This window comes from Moschus berezovskii, chromosome 19 (assembly GCF_049115385.1).
Source record: "Moschus berezovskii isolate FMDL1 chromosome 19, NW_MosBer_1.0, whole genome shotgun sequence".
Lineage (NCBI taxonomy): Eukaryota > Metazoa > Chordata > Mammalia > Artiodactyla > Moschidae > Moschus > Moschus berezovskii.
This window is the reverse complement of record NC_142478.1, coordinates 59,082,440-59,104,664: the sequence shown is the minus strand read 5'-3', so window position 1 is coordinate 59,104,664 and position 22,225 is coordinate 59,082,440. Positions and strand designations below refer to the sequence as shown.

The window sequence follows — 22,225 nt, the reverse complement described above, 5'->3', positions numbered from 1 at the left end:
GTGGAGAGACTGTGGTTCAGAGAACTTTAAAATCTGCCTAAGCAGGTAGCAGAGACCCACCCCATCCAGAGGCTGCCTCTTCAAGCCTCAGCACCACAGTCACTGGCTCTCAGGTCAGAAGGCGCTTGGAGGGAAGCCCACCCCCTCAGTCTGACTCAACTGAGCCCCAGGAGACTATTCCTATTGTCATACTGCACATTTTTCATTCATCAGCTCACACAGACTCCCGTACAGAGAACGTATGTCCCTTAAATGTAAAAACCTTCTCCACTGCATCAGTGAGGAGGAAGTGGCTTTGGGTGGAGGAAACTTTCCATTCTATAATCTGCTTCTTTCTCTGCTTGCCTGATGCAGTTAATTATTTGCCTCCCCATCGCTCCCCTTGCAATGTTAGTCGGGGGAGTTTTACACTGTGGGAAGCAGTGAGCAGGAGGCACCGGGTGAGTGGACTTAAAGGCGGAAACTGCTCTTCCCTGCAAATCCCTCCCTTCCCGCAAATAGCCTGGTAATCAGCAATAATGATGAAGAAAATAGAGGGAACATGCAAGGGAATTAAACAAGAATTTGATAAAATATTAAGCAGTTTTAACTGGGCTTCCACAGTAGCAGGGGTGCACTTCACAGCACGTGGAATGAACACCCCGCAGTCCTGAAGTTCCCAGAATAGGCTGATGGGTCTGACCTGAGAGTCCAGACACCTCCCCCACCCCGCGCCCCCACCACACACACACACACTCACACACACACACATTGCCCCCGGCCACCTCTGTTCATCTCTCAACCAGTTCTTTCCAGAGGATCTAACAGCTGGGAGTCTGGCTGCCTTGCTTGACAGAAGCTACAGTTCTACCAGAAAACTTGCTAGATTCCTCAAACTGGCCACCACCAACTCCTCTAGTCTCTTCTGTGAGTTCACCAGTAAGACAGGCATTCATCAATACCCACATCCAGAGGTGTGTTGCAGACTTGGCTTTTCACAGTATCCTCCTTATTCAGATCGTTGAAAGAAATCTCTTCCTCTTCCACCTGGAATGGCTAGCCATTACCCAAACAGCTTTTCGACGTCTCACGGTCATTGGGAATCACATGAGGGATTGTGTTTCCCTCTTTGCGTTGGCTTCTAGGATGCTCAGGGCCAAATCTGTGTAGTAGCTCGTGTGTCATGAGATTTGATACTTGTCTTACCTGATCTTGTTTTCTTATTTGTCACGTCTCCTTCCCTTCTCACTTTTTAAATTGTCTCCCACTAATCCTTTTTGGAATAAGGGCATAAACAAGTCAAGTCAATTTCTTGCCAAGCTCTTAATCTCTACTTTTGTAGAAATAAGGTAACTTAGATGTAGAGGTGAAGTCTGTGAATTGTTTGAAGATGTGTCCTTCATTGTAATGCCAGTGCTTAAACAGAACTTGACACGTTGTAACTGCCTAGCACAGACTCTGACTCAAAATAGGTGTCTGCTCAGGGCTTGGCACATAATACTCAAGCCCCTTTTATTTGCTGTGGCATGGACCATCAGCCTGTCACTTATTATAACATTTATAAGAATTTTGTTAACCTTTTCAGTCAAAGAAAACAGAGTTAGGCTGTTCCATGTGTAGGTTTAAATAGTTGATCATACTGTACTTAGTTCGCTAGGGCTACCGCAACATAGTACTACAAACTGGGTGGCTTAAACAACAGAAATGTGTTGTCTCACAGTCCTGGAGGCTAGAAGTGCAAGATCAAGGTATGAGCAGGGTGGGTTTCTTCTGACTCCTGAGAGAGAAACTGTTCCATGCCGCTCTCCTAGCTTCTGGTGGCATGCTGGCCATCTTTGGCGTTCCTTGGCCTGCAGAAGCATCCAGGCCTTCACTGACCATGAGTTCAGAATGGCACTGACCCTTCCACCAGCCCTGTCTGTCACTCTCCCGTGTCCCTAGTGTGTCACCTACAGTTCACTGCTTTGTTTCGTGTCTGCCTCCACCCCCTGGAATAGGAGCTTCGTGAGGACCAGGATGCTATGAGCTGTTTTGTTTGCCGCTGAATTTCAGCACCCAGAGTAGCTCAGTGCACAGTGGGTATTCAGTACATCTTTGCTGAACAGTTAATAATGATGCAGCTGTTTAGGCAAACACACACATTTGAAACTGGGTGTGAATTAATGCTATGATGAGTCTGACTTCATTGTTTTAAACTTTATTTCCAACTGAAGGATAATTGCTTTACAATATTGCTTTGGTTTCTCGTTCTGAGGAGCTTGGCTTGCCTTTTTGGAGGTCTGGGCTCTTCAGCTGTCATTTAGAAGTGGTTCTGTAGTTCCATATTCTGATGAGTTTTTGATGTGTTTGTGGGGAGGCAGGTGATCTCCCCATCTTACTCTCCACCATCTTCTTCCATTCTTCTGACTTCCTTGTGTGGCCGTTGATGCTTTGGAGCTGCCCAGCCCCCCTTCCCTCTGCCCCACATCAGGGTGAGCATTATAATAAGAAACCCAAGGTGCTCCTTGTTTGTTGCTGGAGAGAAGTTCAGTCCCCACACAAACAAAGGACCCCTCACCCCAGCCCCACTCCCACAAAACCCTAAGCGACCCCTCCTCTGCCCAGAAAGCCTCACAATGTGCGTTGTGTCATTTTATACCTTTGTGCTGTGTGTACGATGACAGTCTTGACCTCTGAACCAAATTCTGAGCAAAGAGGCTCCATGAAGTACTAACATAATCATGAAATAACGGTTGCTGTCATGCCAGCCCCAGCTCCCAGATTAGCTCTGCATTTGCTTTGTTTGCGCCACGTCAAGAAAATCCTCTTTTGTGGGATTGAGGGGTTGCTCATGGTTACGGTTTTTCGATCAGCTTATCTGGCAATCTCAGGGTGCTCTTTGATGAGTGCGTTCAGAAGCTTGAAAGTGAAACAGAGGAGCATTTTTGTTTCAAATACGAATTCCACCTCACATCAACGGCTTGCATCCCTAAACTTAAAAGCCCAAATGGACAATTCAGGGCCAGTTATGTATAATCTGGCCTCACTGTGTTCCACCAGGTACACAGTCATTTGGTTTTGCACAGTTTTATGCATGAACCTGAGAGATTATTTTGCTGTGACAAGAATGTAGCTGGACGGATGACACCTGATCCTTGCCTGACAAATTTTTGTGAAAATTTCAAACTGTTCCTATGACATAGATGCTATGATTAACCCCATTTTAGAGATTAAGACTGTGGCACGTAGTGTAGAAATTCAGAAAAGTTTATGAGCTGAGAAGCAGGGTCTACACTTAGAAAAAGTTTGCCAGTGACCTTCCAGTGACATACGTGTATGGAACTCAAATACCACATGTCACTGAATCTAAGACAAACTATGACAAACAAAACAAAAATACTGCCAGTTAAATCAGTCCTCCGGGGGGTGAATTGTTATTCTCATTTCATAGTACCTAGCACATAGCAGGCACTCAATGAGTATTTGTTGAATGGTGGAACCAAAACCTGGAGAGGTTAGATAATTTGTTCAAGGTCTTTGGTCGGAGGTGGTCTTTGGTAGAATTCAGGCTTAGGGTAAGTAACTCTGTGACTTTGGAATTCTAAAGATAGGAAGTCTCCTGCTACTGGGCCTGAGAGTGTCCTTCAGTTAATTGTCGGTCCCAAGACAGTAAGACATTGCCTTGATAGCCAGCCCATCTTCCTCCCTCTTTCTTTTCTTCAGCACCTTAATTCAGTGGGTGAAGATTGGCCGTGGATACTTCACCATCCTGAAGGAGGAGAGTGCCTTGAAAAAGAAGCAGCAACAACTGGAGAAACTAAAAGAGGAAGAAAGAAAGAAATTCCAACCTGCCAAAATGCTGTCAGATATCCAGTATGGGGATTTTGTTCTGCCGTAAGTAGACCTCTGTCGCTCCAGCCCAGTGGTCTTGGGAAGGACCACTGAGAAGGAACACTGGCTGGTTGGGTTGAGGGGTGGCAGCTGTCTCGCACGGGAAGCCCCTTCTTAGGCTGGTGTCTGATGACTTCTTTCAATCTGACTCAACCTACTTCGCCAGCCTCACCTTCAGGTATTCAGTGATCTTCTACTACACATGTCCATTCTCGTATCCAGAGCCAAGAGCTAACCAAGAAATCTTGCAGGTTTCTTGTGCTGCTTTCCCTCTTCTTCCACATGTGCTGCTTTCCCTCTTCTTCCAGGGTTTTTCCCTACCTCTAGGTATTTTCCTGTGCTTTTCCCCGGGCCTTAAATGCTGATCCCTACTACATCCTTTCCCAACTAAAGTCCTGCTGCTTCTGCTGCTGCTAAGTCGCTTCAGTCATGTCCGACTCTGTGCGACCCCATAGATGGCAGCCCACCAGGCTCCTCCATCCCTGGGATTCTCCAGGCAAGAGTACTGGAGTGGGTTGCCATTGCCTTCTCCAACTAAAGTCCTACTTATCCCTTATCCTTACAAGCTCAGCTTAAACGCCACCCTCTCCTGCACCTTCCCGGATTTCAGCCCCACCACCTCCAAAATCCATTCTGGACTCTTTTGAGTTCCCATACTGTATTTGTATGCTACTCTGTTTCATTACAGATCAATATCCCTGTTCTAGACCTTCTCCTGAAACCTGCGATCCTAGTTCAGTGTCCACCCAAAGCAAGTGAACCAAAAAAAGAAAAAAAATGTTTGTTGTGGTTTGTTGAATACAGTAGCCTCCCGCTTTTTGTAAAGGTCTCTCCTCTGGTTGGGAGAGCACCATCAACAGACTGGAACATTATGAAATACCCAATCATGTAACAGTAACAATCATGCCAATAATCACAATTCATAATGGGTGTCTGTCTACCATGTGCTTTGTGCACGTCTTTCTGTCAAAATGTTCCTGTGAGCCCCATTTTAGAGATTAGGAAATGGCAACGCACTCCAGTACTCTTGCCTGAAAAATCCCATGGACAGAGGAGCCTGCTGGGTTACAGTCCATGGGATCCCAAAGAGTCAGACATGACTGAGCAACTTCCCTTTCTTTTCACTTTTAGAGATTAGGAGTGAGGCTTTGAGATGCTCACATAATTCCCATCATTGAATTATGAAAAGTGTCCCCTAAGTCCCAAACTGACACCAACAGTCATGGATTGTGCCATTCTGCAGAAACAAGCTACTTCACTTGGGCAGAGCGAGCAAGGCATAAATCAGGGATGGGAAGGAAATACTACAGCAGGAAGAGAGGAAGTGTTGGGTTGGCCCCAGTTTTCCATAAGATGTTATGGGAAAAACCTGAATGAACTTTTAACCAACCCAATATATATGATAGAAATGGCCTGCCACTGTAGCCATTATCCTGTTAAAGCAATGAGCTCAGCCCTGACTCCACATCAGAGTCACCTGGGTGCTTCTGAGACCCATTACATCAGACTTTCTAGGGGTGTTACCTGGACCTAACCTTTTTCAAACCTCCCCGAGAGAGCCAAGGTTGAGTTACTGTGCTAGTGTTGACTGTAGGAACCCAAGTTGCCATGTTGGTGCCTAAGGAGGAAATGGGATCCCCAGCAGATAGTCTGTTTCTTCTGCACTGCTTCCCAAATTCTGTTCTTCACAATCTTTCCAACCCAAAGATCGAACCCGCATCTTTTATGTCTCCTGCATTGACACATGGATTCTTTACCACACCACTGGAAAGCCCTCTTGTTAACATAAAGAAATATGAGTGTGTGCATCTTAAGCAATAGTCTTATCAGTGGAATTGCACAGTATGGGACCTTTCTCTGTCTGGCTTCTTTCACTTACCATAATGTTTTACCCAACAGAAAACAGACTGGTGGCTGCTAAGGGGATGCGGAAGTGGGGCAGATAGAGAGTGACTGCTCAATGGCTGCAGTGTCTCCTTTGGGGCTGAAGAAAATATTTTGGCACTAGATTCAGGTGATGGTTGTACAACCATTGGTTCAAATGCCTTTGAATTGCAACCTTTGAAACAATTAATTTGGTGTTATGTAAATTTCAGCTGAAAGGGGAATGAAGGGAGTTCTCCTCTGGGAGGCCCTGGAGTGGGGGTGGGGGTGGGGGTCGGGCTGGACACTGCTGCTGCTGCTAAGTCACTTCAGTCGTGTCCGACTCTGTGTGACCCCACAGACGGAAGCCCACCAGGCTCCCCCATCCCTGGGATTCTCCAGGCAAGAGTGGTTGCCAATCCTCTTAAAGCTCAAGGTTCCCTGTGACTGTTGGGAACCCTGAGTGTGGACCACGAGGGGCTGGTATAGTTCTAGTCACCTTCCCCCTGAACGTGTGGCCCTTGGGAACCCCAGCTTATTGTAAAGAAGGTATCTCTCCTCTTTGATCCCTCGTCTGTGCAGGCTTCGTTTTCCATCCCCCTTGCGCTGTCAGAAGGAAAGTTGACCTCTTATAGCTTGACAGACGTCCTTAGGACCAAAGCAGCACTCAGGCTGCCTCAGCTTTCTAGTGGTCTCCAGTCTCACTCCAGTTTTAGCCAAGAGATTCCCACTTTGTTGTCAGCTCTTTGACACTTTTTTAAAAAGAATATTTTGTCCAACATTTTTGGTTATTTATATCCAAAGGGTTGGTCTAAATAAACTAGCCTACCATTTGTGCATTTATTTAAGAGGAGAGAAAATATCTGTGACTTACAGCCCCCGCCCCCCATACTTTCCAGGGAGTGACCATCCCAAGGAGAAGCTGACTTTGGCAAGCAAAGGGTATTCAGGTGAACACGCAGATACAGAGGAAGAGCAGAAAGGCTTCCCAGATAGATAGTATGGAGACCTTCAGCAGACAGGCCAAGGGTGTGAGGAGAAGGGACCCTTTGGAAAAGAGAAGAGTAAAAGGGCAGCCATCACTGGGTGAGAACAGAGATATCTAATGAGGGTTTTTATAAGGTTTTGCCTCAGAGTGTGAGATGTAAGGCCTTCCCTGGTGGCTCAGCATCAAGGAATCTACCTGCCGTGCAGGAGACTCAGGAGATATGGGTTCAGTCCCTCGGTCAGGAAGATCCCCTGGAGGAGAGCATGACAACTCACTCCAGTATTCTTGCCTGGAGAATCCCATAGACAGAGGAGCCCAGTGGGCTACAGTCCATAGGATCACAAAGAGTTGGACACAACTGAAATGACTAAGCACACATGCATGTGAAATCTAAATCTATTTCTTGGTTTCCCCACAAGATCTTCAGTAAAATATTCATGGCCCTTTAATGCCTTTATCTTGGCTCCCCAGTAAGTGTAGGGGTGAGAAAGGGGGACAATCTCGACTCTGGCCCAGTTTCACTGTACAACCAACCATTTATGTATTGAAGACCTGCTGTATGCAGGCCTTCTGATGGCACGAAGATGTGAAAAGGGTGGAGGAACAGTCCCTACTGCACATGATGCCACAACACAGTACCATGGGGTGCACCCAAAGTTCCCTGAAGTGCCTGTGAAAGGAGAACACTCCTCCTATGTGTTTCTCCTTTGCTCTCAAGCCGTGATCACACTCACACTCCTGACACCAGATGTGTGGGTTTTCCCCCACACCAAGCAAATGTCTGTGACACCAGTGGAGTGTCCTACCATCCTATTCAGTTCTTATGCTTTCCACATGGAGTTAGCATCAGAGCCCACAGGTTAAGGGTTCACTCCCACAAGGTGACCCCCCATATCAGATGCCAATCACTAGTCCCAGGTCGTCACCTGTACTTCTGATCAGCCAGCTATGAATCAGGGTTCTCATGACCTCCTCTTTGTGTTTGATCATTTTCTAGAGTGGCTCACAGAATTCAGGGAAACACCAACTTACTTTTTCCTATTTCAGTTCAGTTCAGTTCAGTCACTCAGTCGTGTCCGACCCCTTGCAACCCCATGAACTGCAGCATGCCAGGCCCATTTATTATATAATGAAGAGTACAGATGAGCACCCAGATAAAGTACATAGGGTGAGATCTGGGAGGGTCCCAAGCACAGGAGCTTCTGTCCCCATGGAGTTGGAGGGTTTGCCATCCTCCTGTTACTTGGATGTGGTTACCAACCCAGAAGCTCTCCAAACCCCATACTTCTGGCTTCATCACATAGGCATGAAGTATCGTTAATTCAGCCTCTAGCCCCTCTCCCCTTCCCAGAGAGTTCCCAGCTTCTAATGGCTCAGTCTTTCTGGTAACCAGTCCCCATCCTGAAGCTATCCAGGAGCCCACTGAGAGTTGCCACATTTGAATAAAAAGACACCCTGGTCACCCAGGAAATCCCAAGAGATTTGGGAACTCTGTGTCGCGATCTGGGGTATAACACCAAACGCTAGAACAAGAGCTGCTCCTGGTGCTCTTGAATCACTTAGGAAATTCCAAGAGTTTTAGGAGCTCTGTGCCAGGAACTGGGTGCAGAGCCTGATATATAGAGATATATTTCCATTATTTCACAGTGTCCAGCCCCTGCAGTTTGGGAATTGGAAAGGAAATCTGGAAAGAATTCCCCAAAATGTGTCTTGAGCGGAACCTTCAGTGTTCAGTGGGAGTTTGTTGGGTGACACAAAAGAGGTGTGGTTATACCCTGATGTTTCAGTCCACCAGAAATCCTGCAGCCAGCATGCCTGCTTGGAAAGGCCAGGGCTGGGGGAAGAAGCTGTGATGGTGTTTATCTTTTGCCAAAAATCAGAAATGTGATTTTCAGAGTGAAAAAAGAAAAGCAAGCAATCCATGGCCTGAGCCACCACCATCCAGCCACTCAGTGGACTCCAGTGAAGTGTCCTCACAGGACCTTGAAAAGGGGCACAGGATAGACAAAGCCACTCAATGAATTGAAGGAGTCTCACCCTTTCTGTAAAGGTCCCAAGAGCTTAGAGCAAATCTTGCCCATAGTGTCACCTAAGAGCCCAGTGACACTCTTTGAGTCTGGTACCTCCAGTGACACTAGCCAGCTGGCAGCCTTTCTCTAGAATAAAGAGAAGGAATGAACCCGTGGCTCTTTTTTGGAAGAGCTTTTTTCTAGGATTAACAGGCACACAGACAGGGGAAGGTGGCCTCTGTTAAAGACCCTTCTGTGACCATTTCAGTAGTTCAGTTGTAACGTTTGCACGTGGTCATTAATCCATGGTTGCAGAACATAGTCCTTCCTTCTCCAGTCCATGTTTCAGTGTGCATGACATGGTTTATTTAAAGTTTAATAAGTTTAAATATGCATGAGATCATGCCTCTCATAGACATTGGTCTGGTTATGTCTTACCCAGTGGATTCTACACGCTGTGCAATGCTGGTTATTAAAATAAAACTGGAGGCTATTATTGCACATAGCCATCAGATGCAGGTGGGGAGGCAGGTGTTATAAAATAGCACTGGGAGATGATCCATACCAGTACGAAGTAGTGGGTAAGAGCACAGGACTGAGGTTCAAGTCCCAACTTTGCTCATAATAGCTATTTAACTTTGGGCAAGTCACTGTGCCACTCTGAGCCTCCTCTATCTACACCCTGATGAACCTCACCAAGCTCTCAAATTTGTTGTGAGGATTAAATAAAATAATGCTTAACACAGAGCCTGGCATATGAGACATGCCTAGTAATTGCTAGATGTTATTAACACAGTGAAATGAATTTGATCTCCCTGGGCCTCAATTACCTACAACCCTCAGATCTATGGCTAAAAATCTCAATTTCCAGGCAGGCTAGAAAGTATCTCACATCTAAGAGCTATGTTCTATAAATATAATTCCAATCACAGAATTATTAGAAATACAAGTGTTCATTTAGAACTGCTTTTTTAACAGAGTATTTGATCCTGTGCATTATAAAAGTAAAAGGGATTAAAAGGAATTATCCCCCCCTCCCCATCACGTCCCCACCCCCAGATCTAAGACCATAGGGTAAGTTCTTTCAGACCAAAGTTTTAAGTCTGACAAGCTATGTAGGGAAGAAAGAAAATCAAGCATGTCCCCAAAGATTCCTGCCTGCAAGCAGGCTTTCTCACTGTGTTCAGTGACCTCGTTTCCCAGCTGCAAATTTAGCTGAAAAAGGTGAAAAAAACAACGGGTAGAATTTGTCTTATTATTGCAGTTGAGAGGAAACATAAAACAAGAAATTAAGGAGTGTAAAAGCTGGGTTAATTTCCACGTATTCCAAACTACTGGGGGACTCGGTCAAGCAGTAAGACTGTGAGCACCAACGTATTGGTTTGTGGTTTCCTCAGCTCTAGGGCTGAATTAAGAGCCTGTGTAAATGGAAATCAGGGGACCTAGATTCTGCTCCTATTTATTTTTTTGGTGTGCCCTGTGGCTTGCGAGATCTTAGTTCCCTGCCAAGGGATTGAACCCCTGCCCCCTGCATTTGGAGCACAGAGCCTTAACCACTGGACCACTGGGAAAGTCCCCTTATTCTGGTCCAACTCTTTAGTTCACTCTATGACCCCAGGATTGTCCTCAAAGTCCCAGGAGGAAGGTAAATTCCTAGTGGGTGCCCCAACTTCACCTCTTCTGCCTCCCTCCGTCTCCTTTCCCCATGCTAAGCCAGAGTGATCTTTCCAAACGTAAACTGCTGCCAGTTTAAAATCCTCAACGGCCACCTTTCTTTATAAGATGAGGACTGGAAAAGTCTGAGTGGGGGTTGCGAGGCTCTGGACAGCCTGGCCCTTGGCTTCCCCTCCAGCCACACTTCCCCCACCTTCCCTCTTCCACAGGGCCTCTCGCCCCGCCCTCTGCTGACTTAATTCCCATTCAACCTGCAGATCTCAGCTCAATATTTACTTTTGTTCCAGTTACTGTTGCTGTGAGCAACCACTCCAAAACCCATTAACTCAAGACAACAAACATCTATTTCACTCACACATCTGCCATTTGGGTGGGGTTCAGGGCGTAAGGATCATCTACAGATCCAGCTGGGGTGGCTCAGAGTGTGTCTGTTTCCGAGAGGGCTCATCTCTGTGAGTGGCACCTTGGGGCTGCTGTCACTCTGAGCTCAGCCAGAGCTGAGCCCAGCAGCCTTGGTTCTCTGCCCCCAGGAGGCTCTTCACAGGCTTCCCGCCTCCCCGCCCACCCCCCGCCCCCAACGCCAGCATGGTGGTGGCTAGGAATTAAGAGTGAGCCTCCCAAGACATAGAATAGAAAAGCTGCCAGTTCCTGGAGCCCTGGCCCAGAAATGGGCATCATGCTGCTTCTGACATGTCCTGTCGGCCCAGCCATTCACAGAGCCAAGATTTCAGGGAAATGGGACTATATATTATAAAGCCACCTTCCACTGAAAGAGACTTGGGGCATATATTTCTAAATTGATACAGCTCCCTCCGAACAGTATTCCCAGACTCAATTTCAGCCAAATTCTCTGTTTGGGGCTGTCTGAGCACCATTCACGCTCCCACTGAGTCTTGTCACAACTGTGTTAGTGTGAAGCCCATCTCCCCCATGAGGCTCTAAGCTCCAGAGGGGAGGACTGGTTCTGTCTCCTCCATCACTGCACCCACGGCCCCCAGCACAGAGCTGTTTGATAAATGTGGGTGGACATGAATGAATCAGGGAAACTGTCAATGATTCAGTCAGTGTTTAAGTGCTCAGGCTGAGAAACTACAAGGCTTTAAAGGAGCACGCAGGTAGCCTGAATACACAGGGCAGGCTGGGAGTGAGATGCCAGGGGCTCTTAAGTCTCAAGCAACCCAAGGGGCACCCACCTCCTGCACAGGTGGGCAATGGTCTTGATCTTGGACCCCACCCACCTCTTACCCAGAGTGGCAAGAACTTTACAGTCTCCATCTTTGGATGACATCTCCCCGTTTTAAAATATAGACAATTGATTCCATTATGCACACAGTAGGCTTATTAAGGTATGTCTGTAGGCTTGATTTGGTCATGGGCAAAAAACATATGCCCTATGACTCAGGCATGCCAAAATTAAGGGGAAAAAAAGACTGTTTTCTCTGACTGAAATGACTTGCTCCATGATGGTGCTAAAAAAAAAAACTTAACTATGTTATTAAATGTAGCTTAATATTTTTCACTTTTTGAAGCAGTCTTTTTCAGGCGAGTGTCTGTCTGGGCTGATTCACGTCTCTGTAAGCATCATGTCCCCTCCCTTGCTGTGATGGTTTTGGCTTCAGAGGAAGCCCCTGTGTTCCCTGTGGGGCAGGCAATGGGCTCTGGAAGAGGTATGCCTGGTTGTGGCTGATCCTTTGGGGGCACACTTGTGCCCACTTCTGAAGTTCGAGATCCCCACATCTCACGGCCGATCCATCCATCTGGTGAGTCAGCAGGCTGGAGGGTCAGGAGAAGTCCCTTTAAGGAAAGGACCACAACCGAGAACCACTGACTCCAGGCAGCTCCTTCCCTCTGTCCATCCTGTCGTTCTCACTTCTCACCGTCCCCATTGCTAGGACCCCAGCACAAGCCACCATGCTCTCTCCAGCTGAAATTATCGCAGCACTTCTCATCTGTCTCCTGGCCCTCTTCCCCTGCCATCGGCCATTCTCAAAGCAGCAGCCAGAGGGCTCCTTTGTAAGAGGTCACATCATGTCTTGTTTCAGCTCAGAATCCTTTACTGTCATTCACAGAAGAGGCCAGGTCCTCGCACTGGTCTGCAAAGCCCCTGTTCTCTCTGCATCCCTCCCTCTCTCCTCTTTCTGCTGCTCACTCCACTCCAGCCACACGTGCCTCCTTACTGTCTCTAAAACATACTCCCACCTCAGGACATTTGCACCTGTCACTGCCCCTCTCCAGAAGGCTCTGCCCCCAGACGGATGAATGACTCACTCCCTTCCACTGCAAATTCTTATCAAATGTCGCCTTCTCAGTCATGCCTGCCCCAATCGTTCTGTTTAAGATTGCAGCCCCTAGCTCTCCCAGCCCTACTGAACTCCCTTCTCTTTTATTCTCCCCATAACATGTATCACTTACTAGTGGGAGTGAGGGGGTGGGGAACGGGTCAGCAAACTCCAGCCCCTGGGCCCCCAAGCTGGTTTGGTAAATAAAGTTTTATTTAAACTCTGCCATTAACTTACTGTTTACATCATCAACGACTTTCATGCTACTAAGTAGTCAAGATGTGGACTGAATGCCCCACAGTAGCATAATCTTTGTCTAGAGGAATAAGAAAACATATCCAACCCCTCATCTAGTACATCAGTGTACCACACAGCTGCCCGACTGATCTTATGTGTTCTCTCTGCTCGTTCACGAGAATAGATGCTCCATGAGGAAAGGGGGTCTTATATGTTCTGATTACTGGCTGCATCTGGGACCTTCACCTTTCTAGCTGAAATTACTGGCTGGTCCATAGTCGGTGCCTAGTGATATTTGTCAAATAACCCCTTGTGAAAGGTGTGGGCAATTAAAACTGCTCCTTGTCATTCACTGTGCTTCTGCTTCTGCTTCAGCACATACAGGGATGAGAAGACTAAGAAGGCAGCGGCTGAAGTCATCCTGCGACCGTTCACCCCCATGCACAGCTGCATCATTTCACCCTTGCTGCCCGAGGCCCACGTGTAAGTAGTCCCACCTCGGGCTTGTTTGCTTCACTGCCTTATCATTCACAGCCAAGGTCAAATGACTCAACCAGCTAATGGTCATTGGGAGCTATTCCTTTGTCCTCTTGAAAGGGACAGGGAGCCTGAGGCCAGCAACACTATGTGGCGTATAAAAATAACAGAAAGCAGATATAGTGGCTTAGAGCTAAATGGCAATCCAGCCGGGACCAAGTCATTCCATTCCTTACCAAGCCAGACGCTCTAATGTCAAATAGTTTGCAAAGCCTGATAAAATCTATCTGCAACGCACGCCTGGCAGATGTCTCACCCGAGCCTCTAGGGACACGTTTTCCCCAAGACTCAGGGAGTTATTTCCCAGAGAAGCCCCCACTGCCTTCTGAGCCAACCCCAGGTACAAACATCATTGCATGGTGTAACAGGGGCTCAGCAACCCTCCAAGGAATACTCAGGCTTTCCAAAACCTTGACGTCTCATTCCCCTCCTATCTATTCCAGAGAATTCTCAGCCCAGCTTTTCCTTTCTCACTAGTTAGCCCTTTTCAACTGGGAGATTTCAGGGACAGAGATTAAGGCAAGACTGCTCAACCTCAGCACTATTGACATTCAAGGACAAATAATTCTTCGCTGAGAAAGACTGTCCTGTGCGCTGTAGGATGTAGGATACTGAGCAGCATCCATGGCCCCCACCCACCAGATGCCAGTAGCCAACCCCCTCCCCAGCTCTGACAACCAGAATGTCCCCAGACATTGCCAAATCCCTCTGGGGGCACAATCACAGACACAGGCACCCCCAGCCCCCTCCTATAAGAACCACAGCTTTAGGGCAGTGGGCATGGGGCAGTGGATTCTAGACTTCTCTTTCTGCTCATTTGTCAAATATTTGTTCAGTCCCAAAGGCATGCACAGTAAATATGACACTACTGACTGCTCTGGTGGACCCTGTTGCACTCAGTCCTCTCAGCGGTGCTTTTGTACAGGTATCTTATTAGCTTGTCTCTGCAGATGAGAGAACAGAAGCTCAGGGAGGTATAGTAGCCTGCCCAAGGCCACAGAGCTCAGCATGTCACTGCACTGGGGTGTTAAGCCAAGTGTGTCTAACTTCAGAGCCTGATCTCTCACCACCACACACTACACAGAAGGTATATCCCAAGGTTTTACCTCTAAGGAGCTCATGATGTATTTGGACTACCAGGTCTCATGTACTTAAAGAGTAAGTACATGGAAGGCTGAAATCCTAGGACTATGTGGCAAGTCCTGAATAAGAGCACTGATTTTGTAGGTGGATAAGGCCACCGTTACCAACACTGTTGACAGCACCATCGCTATCACCAGCACCGCTGACCACATCACCTCCTCACCACCATCATCATCACCACCAGTGCCAGCGCCACTGTCGCCTCCGCCATGGATTCAGACACACTTCTCTGGCTTACTAGTATTTCCACCTTTCATGAGCCCCACTCCCCACTCTTCTCCTGTCTCCCTTTGATGGATATTATGACTGGTTTCATCACAGACTTATTTGGGAACATTCCAACTGATGGCCTCAATTGGGTGTTCTTAAAACATCTCTTTACAAAAGTAAGTTCTGCAGTTTCTCATACTGACCCTTGGAAACACTTACACTTCCATATGTCTCTCCGTGGACAAGCCTTCTGAACCCAAATGGTGTAAATCAGTGGTTCTTAGGCTTTTACTTGGATCTTAATCCTTTGGGGATCAGGACTTGGGTGAGGGGAATGGCAAGGTAAGGAAATGCCTGGAAAAGCATATATTTCTAGGTCCCAAAACCCATTTCCTTTGATCTGAGCAAATAGAGGTTTACATCAATTGCAGAAGTGACTGGAGTTTTTTGCTCATCTTCCTTCAGTGCTCGATGGGGAAACTGAAGCCCAGAGAGAAGGCAGAACCTGCCAAAATTCTCACAACATTCTCACAAAATTGTCCTGACTTTTATTTTTTTTTTTAAACTTTATTTTTTTATTTTTTTTTTCATTTAGCAACATTTTTTTATTTAACAGAAGTCCATTTGTCCTCAGAAATCAACAAAGGCATGAAATAATCTAGACATTCAATGAAGCATTGATACTATGGGCTTAAGAATATAGTAAAAAGTGACCTACTTTGTAAAATTTCTAGGTGCATTAAACAGTGAATGTAATTAATACATTTATCAAAGAACATATTGTTAGGATTAAATCATAAAGATAACTCATGAAAAAAATAAAACTGAGTAGAAGACAACACAGCCTATAGTATCTTTCATATTCTATGTGTACTGAGCTTGAACTCTATTTCTTTTTTTTTTTTTTCCAATTTTATTTATTTATTTTTTTCAAGTTGAACAGACTAAATTTCTTTAAACAAACTTACTTATACTCCAGAGTCCTTTAAAAACTTAATAGCATTTATACATTGAAGGTATTTGATTTTCTTGTAACTAGCACTTCAAATGCAACAAGCATTTGAAGCAACAAGCATTTGACCCAACAAGTAAAACTTTCTACAGTTCATAACTTTTATAAATAAAATAAATTAAATGTACAGTGAATAAGTTCTCTGAAATATTTCAATATTTCTGCAGGTTTAGTAACATCGTAAAATACATTTCAACTAAAATTCACAAATCTAAAAACCTGTTAGGCATTTTTAGGCGTTTTAAGATGGAAATGAAGACCAATGTTACATCGTAATATGCCAATTACAAATAGTACTTCAAATAGCAAATACTACAGTTTGTCCCAAACTTTAAAAACTATTCATGAACTCAACACTGAACTATTGATGGCTATGAGAATTGTTTCCTAGCCTTTTTGAAAATTTCAACCCATTTACGTTTAAGGTAATTATTGATAAGTACGATCCCGTAGCCATTTTCTTTATTGCTTTGGGTTCAAGTTTATACACTCTTTCTGTGTTTCCTGTCTATAGAAGATCCTTTAGCATTTGTTGGAGAGCTGGTTTGGTGATGCTGAATTCCTTCAGCTTTTGCTTGTCTGTAAAGCTTTTGATTTCTCCTTCATATTTGAATGAGATCCTTGCTGGGTATAGTAATCTGGGCTGTAGGGTATTTTCTTTCATCACTTTAAGTATGTCTTGCCACTCCCTTCTGGCCTGAAGAGTTTCTGTTGAAAGATCAGCTGTTATCCTTATGGGAATCCCCTTATGCGTTATTTGCTGCTTTTCCCTTGCTGCTTTTAATATTTGTTCTTTGTGTTTGATCTTTGTTAATTTGATTAATATGTGTCTTGGAGTATTTCGCCTTGGGTTTATCCTGTTGGGGACTCTCTGGGTTTCTTGGACTTGGGTGATTATTTCTTTCCCCATTTTAGGGAAGTTTTCAACTATTATCTCCTCAAGTATTCTCTTATGGTCTTTCTTTTTGTCTTCTTCTTCTGGGACTCCTATGATTCGAATGTTGGAGCGTTTAACATTGTCCCAGAGGACTCTAATATTGTCCTCATTTCTTTTAATTTGTTTTTCTTTTTTCCTCTCTTGTTTCATTTATTTCTACAATTCTATCTTCTAGTTCGCTTATCCTGTCTTCTGCCTCTGTTATTCTACTGTTTGTTCCCTCCAGAGTGTTTCTGATCTCATCTATTGCATTATTCATTGTATATTGACTCTTTTTTATTTCTTCTAAGTCCTTATTAAATCTTTCTTCCATCTTCTCAATCCTTTTCTCCAGGTTATTTATCTGTAACTCCATTTTGCTTTCAAGATTTTGAATCATTTTCACCATCAAAATTTGAAATTCTTTATCAGGTAAATTCCCTATATCTTCTTCTTTTGTTTGTGTTGGTGGGCAATTATCTTGTTCCTTTACTTGCTGGGTATTTCTCTGCCTCTTCATCTTGCTTATATTGCTTTGCTTGGGGTGGCCTTTCCCTCTTCTTGCAGTTTGTGGAGTTCTCTTTATTACGTAGTTTCTTCGCTGTGTGTGGGGTTGGACGGGTGACTTGTCCGGGTTCCCTGGTTAGGGAAGCATGTGTCGGTGTTCTGGTGGGTGGAGCTGGATTTCTTCTCTCTCCTTTAGAAGACAATGGGCTGCTTTTCTGGGAGCCTGATGTCCTCTGCCAGTATTCAGAAGTTGTTTTGTGGACTTTACTCCGCGTTCAAATGTTCTTTTGATGAATTTGTGGGGGAGAAAGTGGTCTTGCCATCTTATCCCTCCGCCATCTTGTTCCTTCCTCCCCAGAACACTGGATTCTTATATTCCACTTGGTCGTGGAGTATCTCTTCCCAGCTGCTCCATCAAGGCGCAGCCGCTGTACCTTACCTTGGACGAGGGGTATCTCCTCAAGGCCGCGCCTCCTGCTTTGAATGTAGATCAGCTCCTCTCGGCCCTCCGGTGCCCAAGCAGCCACCGCCTCCTGAACGTGGTACAGCTCCTCTCGGCCAACGCCCTAACCCTGGGCGCGGGGTAACTCATCTCAGCCACGATTCTGCACGTGGTCGGTTGCGCCGGAGCCGGGCGTCTCCCGCGTCTGCGCCTGCACCGCTGGAGCCGGGCGTCTCCCGCGTCTAATCCTGACTTTTAAATCAGACCTTTGTGTCAGGTTTGTTGGATAATGAGAATGGTAGTGGTGATGATCACAGTGGTGGCTGTTATTTGTTACGGCCTAGAACAGGAGTCAGCAACCTCTTTCCTAGAGGGAAAAGGGACAGGCAGTAAATATTTCAGGCTTTGCAGACCAGATGATCTCTCTGGCAGACAGGTATCTGTGGGGGATTGGTTCCAGGACCTTCCACAGATACCAAAATCTGTGATGCTCATGTCTTTTATGAACATAAATGGGAGTAGTATAGTCAGCCCTCTGTATCCACAGATGCAGAGGGTCAGCTGTACTTGTCGTTGCAGTGTTAAAGTTACAGTGAATGGATGATGTGGCCGTGTTCCAATAAAGTTTTATTTGCAAACCCAGGCACACACTCCTGCAGTAGACTGAAGGCTGACCCTTCTCTTCCTTGGCTATTAAAAGGCTGTGACTGCATTTGATGACAGTAGCAGTAATATGTTGCTGTATGACAGAGCATCTCAAAGTAGAGTAGCTTGAAACAGCAACCGTTTACTATTCAAAGTCTGCAGGTCAGCTGGATGGGTCTGCTTGTCCGGATCAGTTCCGCTGGTCCAGGCTGGGCTTGCATGTGTGTGGGAAGCTGGTGGCAGGCCTATCCAGGGCAGCCTCACACTCAGGTCTCTTGGTTGGTTGGTGGCTAGGGTGACAGGAGGGACCATCACTGTCATCAAGCAGCATGCTAGCTGGGCTTGTTCCATGGCTCTCAGGAAGGGCTCCAAGGACAAGAGCCTGAGTACTCAAAGCCTCTTAAGGCTTAGGCTCAGAATGGACCCAAGGACCTTTCCACTATGTCCTACTGACCAAACAAGACATCAGGCACGCCCAGATACAAGGGATGGGGGAAAATGAAGATTCTACCTCCTGATGCGAGAGAGGCCAGATCTGTAAAGTACATGGGTGCAGGGAGGGGTGGAGAATCCAGGCAGTTTCGTCATCATTCTACCACAAAGCATCAGGCAGAGCCTGTGAGTCAGTTCTCAAATTCCGAGTCTTCACACCAGCTGAAGTGGATTTCAATCCCAATAGGAGGCTGAAAATTCTAAAATGACTACATGGGAATCAATTCAATGATGCCAAGGAAGACTGGACCTTTATCTTAAAAAAAGAGAGAGAGAGAGAGGTGAGATGCGGTCTGCAGGAAAGCGGACAGCCCGTCCTTTCCTCTCAGAGCTGTCCTTACAACCCTTCCTAAGCAACTGTGCCTCCAGCCACTATCCTGGTTTGCCCTCGACAGTCAGCGTGGGGTGCCTTATATGCATTTTCTGATTTCTCTTAGTGAAAAGACAAAACGTTGTTTTCTTCTCAGAGATGTAGATGCCCACTTGTATTCTGGCTGGTGTGGCCGTTTCCGTAGAGTGGGCTGCTTATTCAGGTACGCTGACCCCTGGCAGCTCTCCCAGAGTTCTGACCACCAGGATTTTAGAAGCAGGCATTGTGCACCCTGGTTAGCGTTTCCATCTATTATGCCCCACATTCAAGAAGATAAATGCTTTCTCTTTTAATTTGATAACATTCAAGATATTGTGCTTTGACCTGACAGACAATCACTAGGAAAAAGGAACAGTTTCTGTCCAGCATGTTTCTGGGGACCCTTTCTTTCTGTCTCTCTGCTTTGCTGCATGTGAGATGAGAGATCACTGGGTTTGAGACACTTCATTTTTTCAGTAAGACCTTATTGTTTTTTTAGAGCAGTTTCAGGTTTAGAGTAAAATTGAGTGGAAAGTGTAGAGATTTCCCGCTTACCTCTTCCCTCTGCCCAGCCTCCCCGTCGTTTCCACCCCCACCAGAGTGGGCTGTTGGATAGAACTGATGAACCGACGATAACGCCTCATCATCACCCAGAGCCCCTGGTTTACGTTAGGGTTTGCTCTTGGTGGTATGCATTCCGTGGGTTTAGACAAATGCATAACGACGTGTATCCATCCATTCATGTATCATTCAGAGGATTTTCACAGCCCTAAAAATCCCGTTTACTCTGCCTGTTCTTCCCTCTCTCCATCCCCAGGCCCTGGCAACCACTGATCCTTTTACTTTGTCCATAGTTTTGTGCTTTCCAGAACGTCATATTGTTGGAACCATGCAGTATGTAGCCTTTTCAGATTGGCGTCTTTCACTTGGTGTTAATGCTTTTGAGGTTTCTCCTTGGCTTTTCATGGCTTAATAGCCCATTTCTTTTTAACACTGAATAACAGTCCATTGTCTGGATGTACCACAGTTTATTTATCCATACGTCTCTAAAGGTTACTTCCAGTTTTGAGCAATTATGAACAAAACTACTGTAAACATTTGTGCACACATTTTTTAAGGCACTTTTTATAAATGGAAAAAAAGATCCAGACCCATTGGATGAAAACCTGTTCTGCTGAAAAGGGAGGGAGGGCTCTGCCCTGTAACAAGAAACATCAACATTGTGTTGATGGTTAGAACACAGATTCAGTAACCAAACTATGTGGGCTCAGGTTCCAGCTTTGCCATTTGCTGCCTTTTTGACCTTGGGTAATTTCCATGGCCTCAGTTTCTTCATCTGAAAAATGGGGATGCTGATAGTACCTTCCTCAAAGTGTTGTTACAAGAATGACATTAATTAATGGATGTAGAGCAGTTAAAACAGTGTCTGGCACAGTCAGTGCTCTTTGGGAAGTGTTTACTATTATTGTCATTTTGCTGTTGCCCCTCTCCTTTGTCACCTCTGTGGTTGTACACATAAGAACTGTGCCCAGATTTTCAGCTCCAGAAAATGTCAGATCCAAACCAGTTTATTCCCACCATATCCCATTTAGTTACCAGAAATGTACTGAGCCTACTCTGTGCCTGGCACAGGATTGCCTGTGGTAGACAGTAGTCTCTAGCTCCCTGGCTTGTGGGCTGGGGAGACTAATAACAGGTAGTTACGAGACAGCAGGGACACAATGTGTGTGGACAAAGGGACACATTGTAAGGGTAGGGAGGCTTTAGAACCTCCTCAGAGAGAGGAGGCTAGAGAAATCAAGGAAGGCTTCCCACTGGAGGTGACATCTGAGCTGAGACCCAATCACTGAGGGGCAGAGGAAAAGGAGGAAAGGGAGTGTGTATCAGGAGCACAAAACAGTGCTGAACGCCTCACCTCACCTTCACTGGAATGATTACCACCATTATACAGACGAGAAAACTGAGACTCAGAAAAACTAAGTACTTTGGCCAAGACCACATAGCTAGTAGATGACACAGCTAGGGTTTTAACACAGTGCAGAGAGCGTACGGCAAGCTTGTGCTACTGAGCAGAACTGCACCAGGCTGCAGACGGCAGCACAGTGAGGGCAGGGAGACTCGGGGCTGAGGAGGTGGACAGTCTCCCATGTGAAGGGGTGTTGGTTTGCCGGGATCATCATAACAAAACACCACAGACCAGGTGGCCTAAACATTCCCAAACAGAAATGTATTCTTTCACAGTTCTGGACCTGGAAGCTCAAGATCAAGGTGCCCACGTATTGGTTTCTTCTGAGTCCTTTCTTCTTGGCCTCACACAGTCTTTCCTCTATGAGCATGTGCTGTACTATTTGTGTGTCACACCTCCTCTTCTCATAAGGACACCCGTCAGATTGGATTAGGACCCACCTAATAGCCTCATTTCAACTTCATCACCTCTTTAAAGGTATAGTCACAGTCCAAGATGCTAGAGATTAGGACTTCAGCTTGTGAATGGAGGGGGACATCATTCGTTCAGATGGTTTAGGGAGTTTGAAGATTTTAAGCAAGGGAAGGAAAGGGCCAGGTCTGTGCCTGTTCCTGTCCCTGGCAGAAATGAATCTGAGGCTCACCTGCCCCTTGTCCCCCTGTGATGCAACAGAAAAGGGGTGTCTGCACAGGGTCAGGCACATGGCACAGCCACTGCTACTGTTGGCACCCAGAGCTGCCAACATGCACTTACCCTGTGGGGATCAAGATGGTATAGGGAGGAAAAGAAAGGGGAGGAGGACTGTGGACTTGCAGTTTCTCTAAAGCAGAAGGGAAACGAAGGAAGGGGCTTAGCAGAAAAAGAGAGCGAGCTGCTGACTCTAGTTTTCCTAATACCTGGTGGACACGTCCACCCCAGAGCATGGTGGCTGTGAGTGGCGTGCCTGGAAGCAGCTCCCCTGCAAGCTGAGTGACTCTCTGGGATACCCCTGGGCCAGCTCCGCACTTGAGTCCCAGGGCTCAGGTTCCACCTTGGGAGCCAGGCCTTCCTGGAAGCTGGAGGGTGGATGCGTGCATGCCCCTCTGAGCACCAGGCCCAGGAACCCTG

At 46.2% G+C, this 22,225-nt stretch overlaps 1 protein-coding gene across 1 annotated transcript in view; it reads left to right on the top strand.

Annotated features, from left to right (window-relative positions):
• Positions 1 to 22,225, top strand: part of CCDC60 (coiled-coil domain containing 60) — a 175,291-nt gene that overhangs the window by 117,297 nt on the left and 35,769 nt on the right. The window contains exons 3-4 of the mRNA XM_055405510.2: positions 3,682 to 3,852; positions 13,275 to 13,382. Of these exons, the coding sequence (XP_055261485.1) occupies positions 3,682 to 3,852; positions 13,275 to 13,382 (279 nt within the window). The remainder of the gene's footprint in view (positions 1 to 3,681; positions 3,853 to 13,274; positions 13,383 to 22,225) is intronic.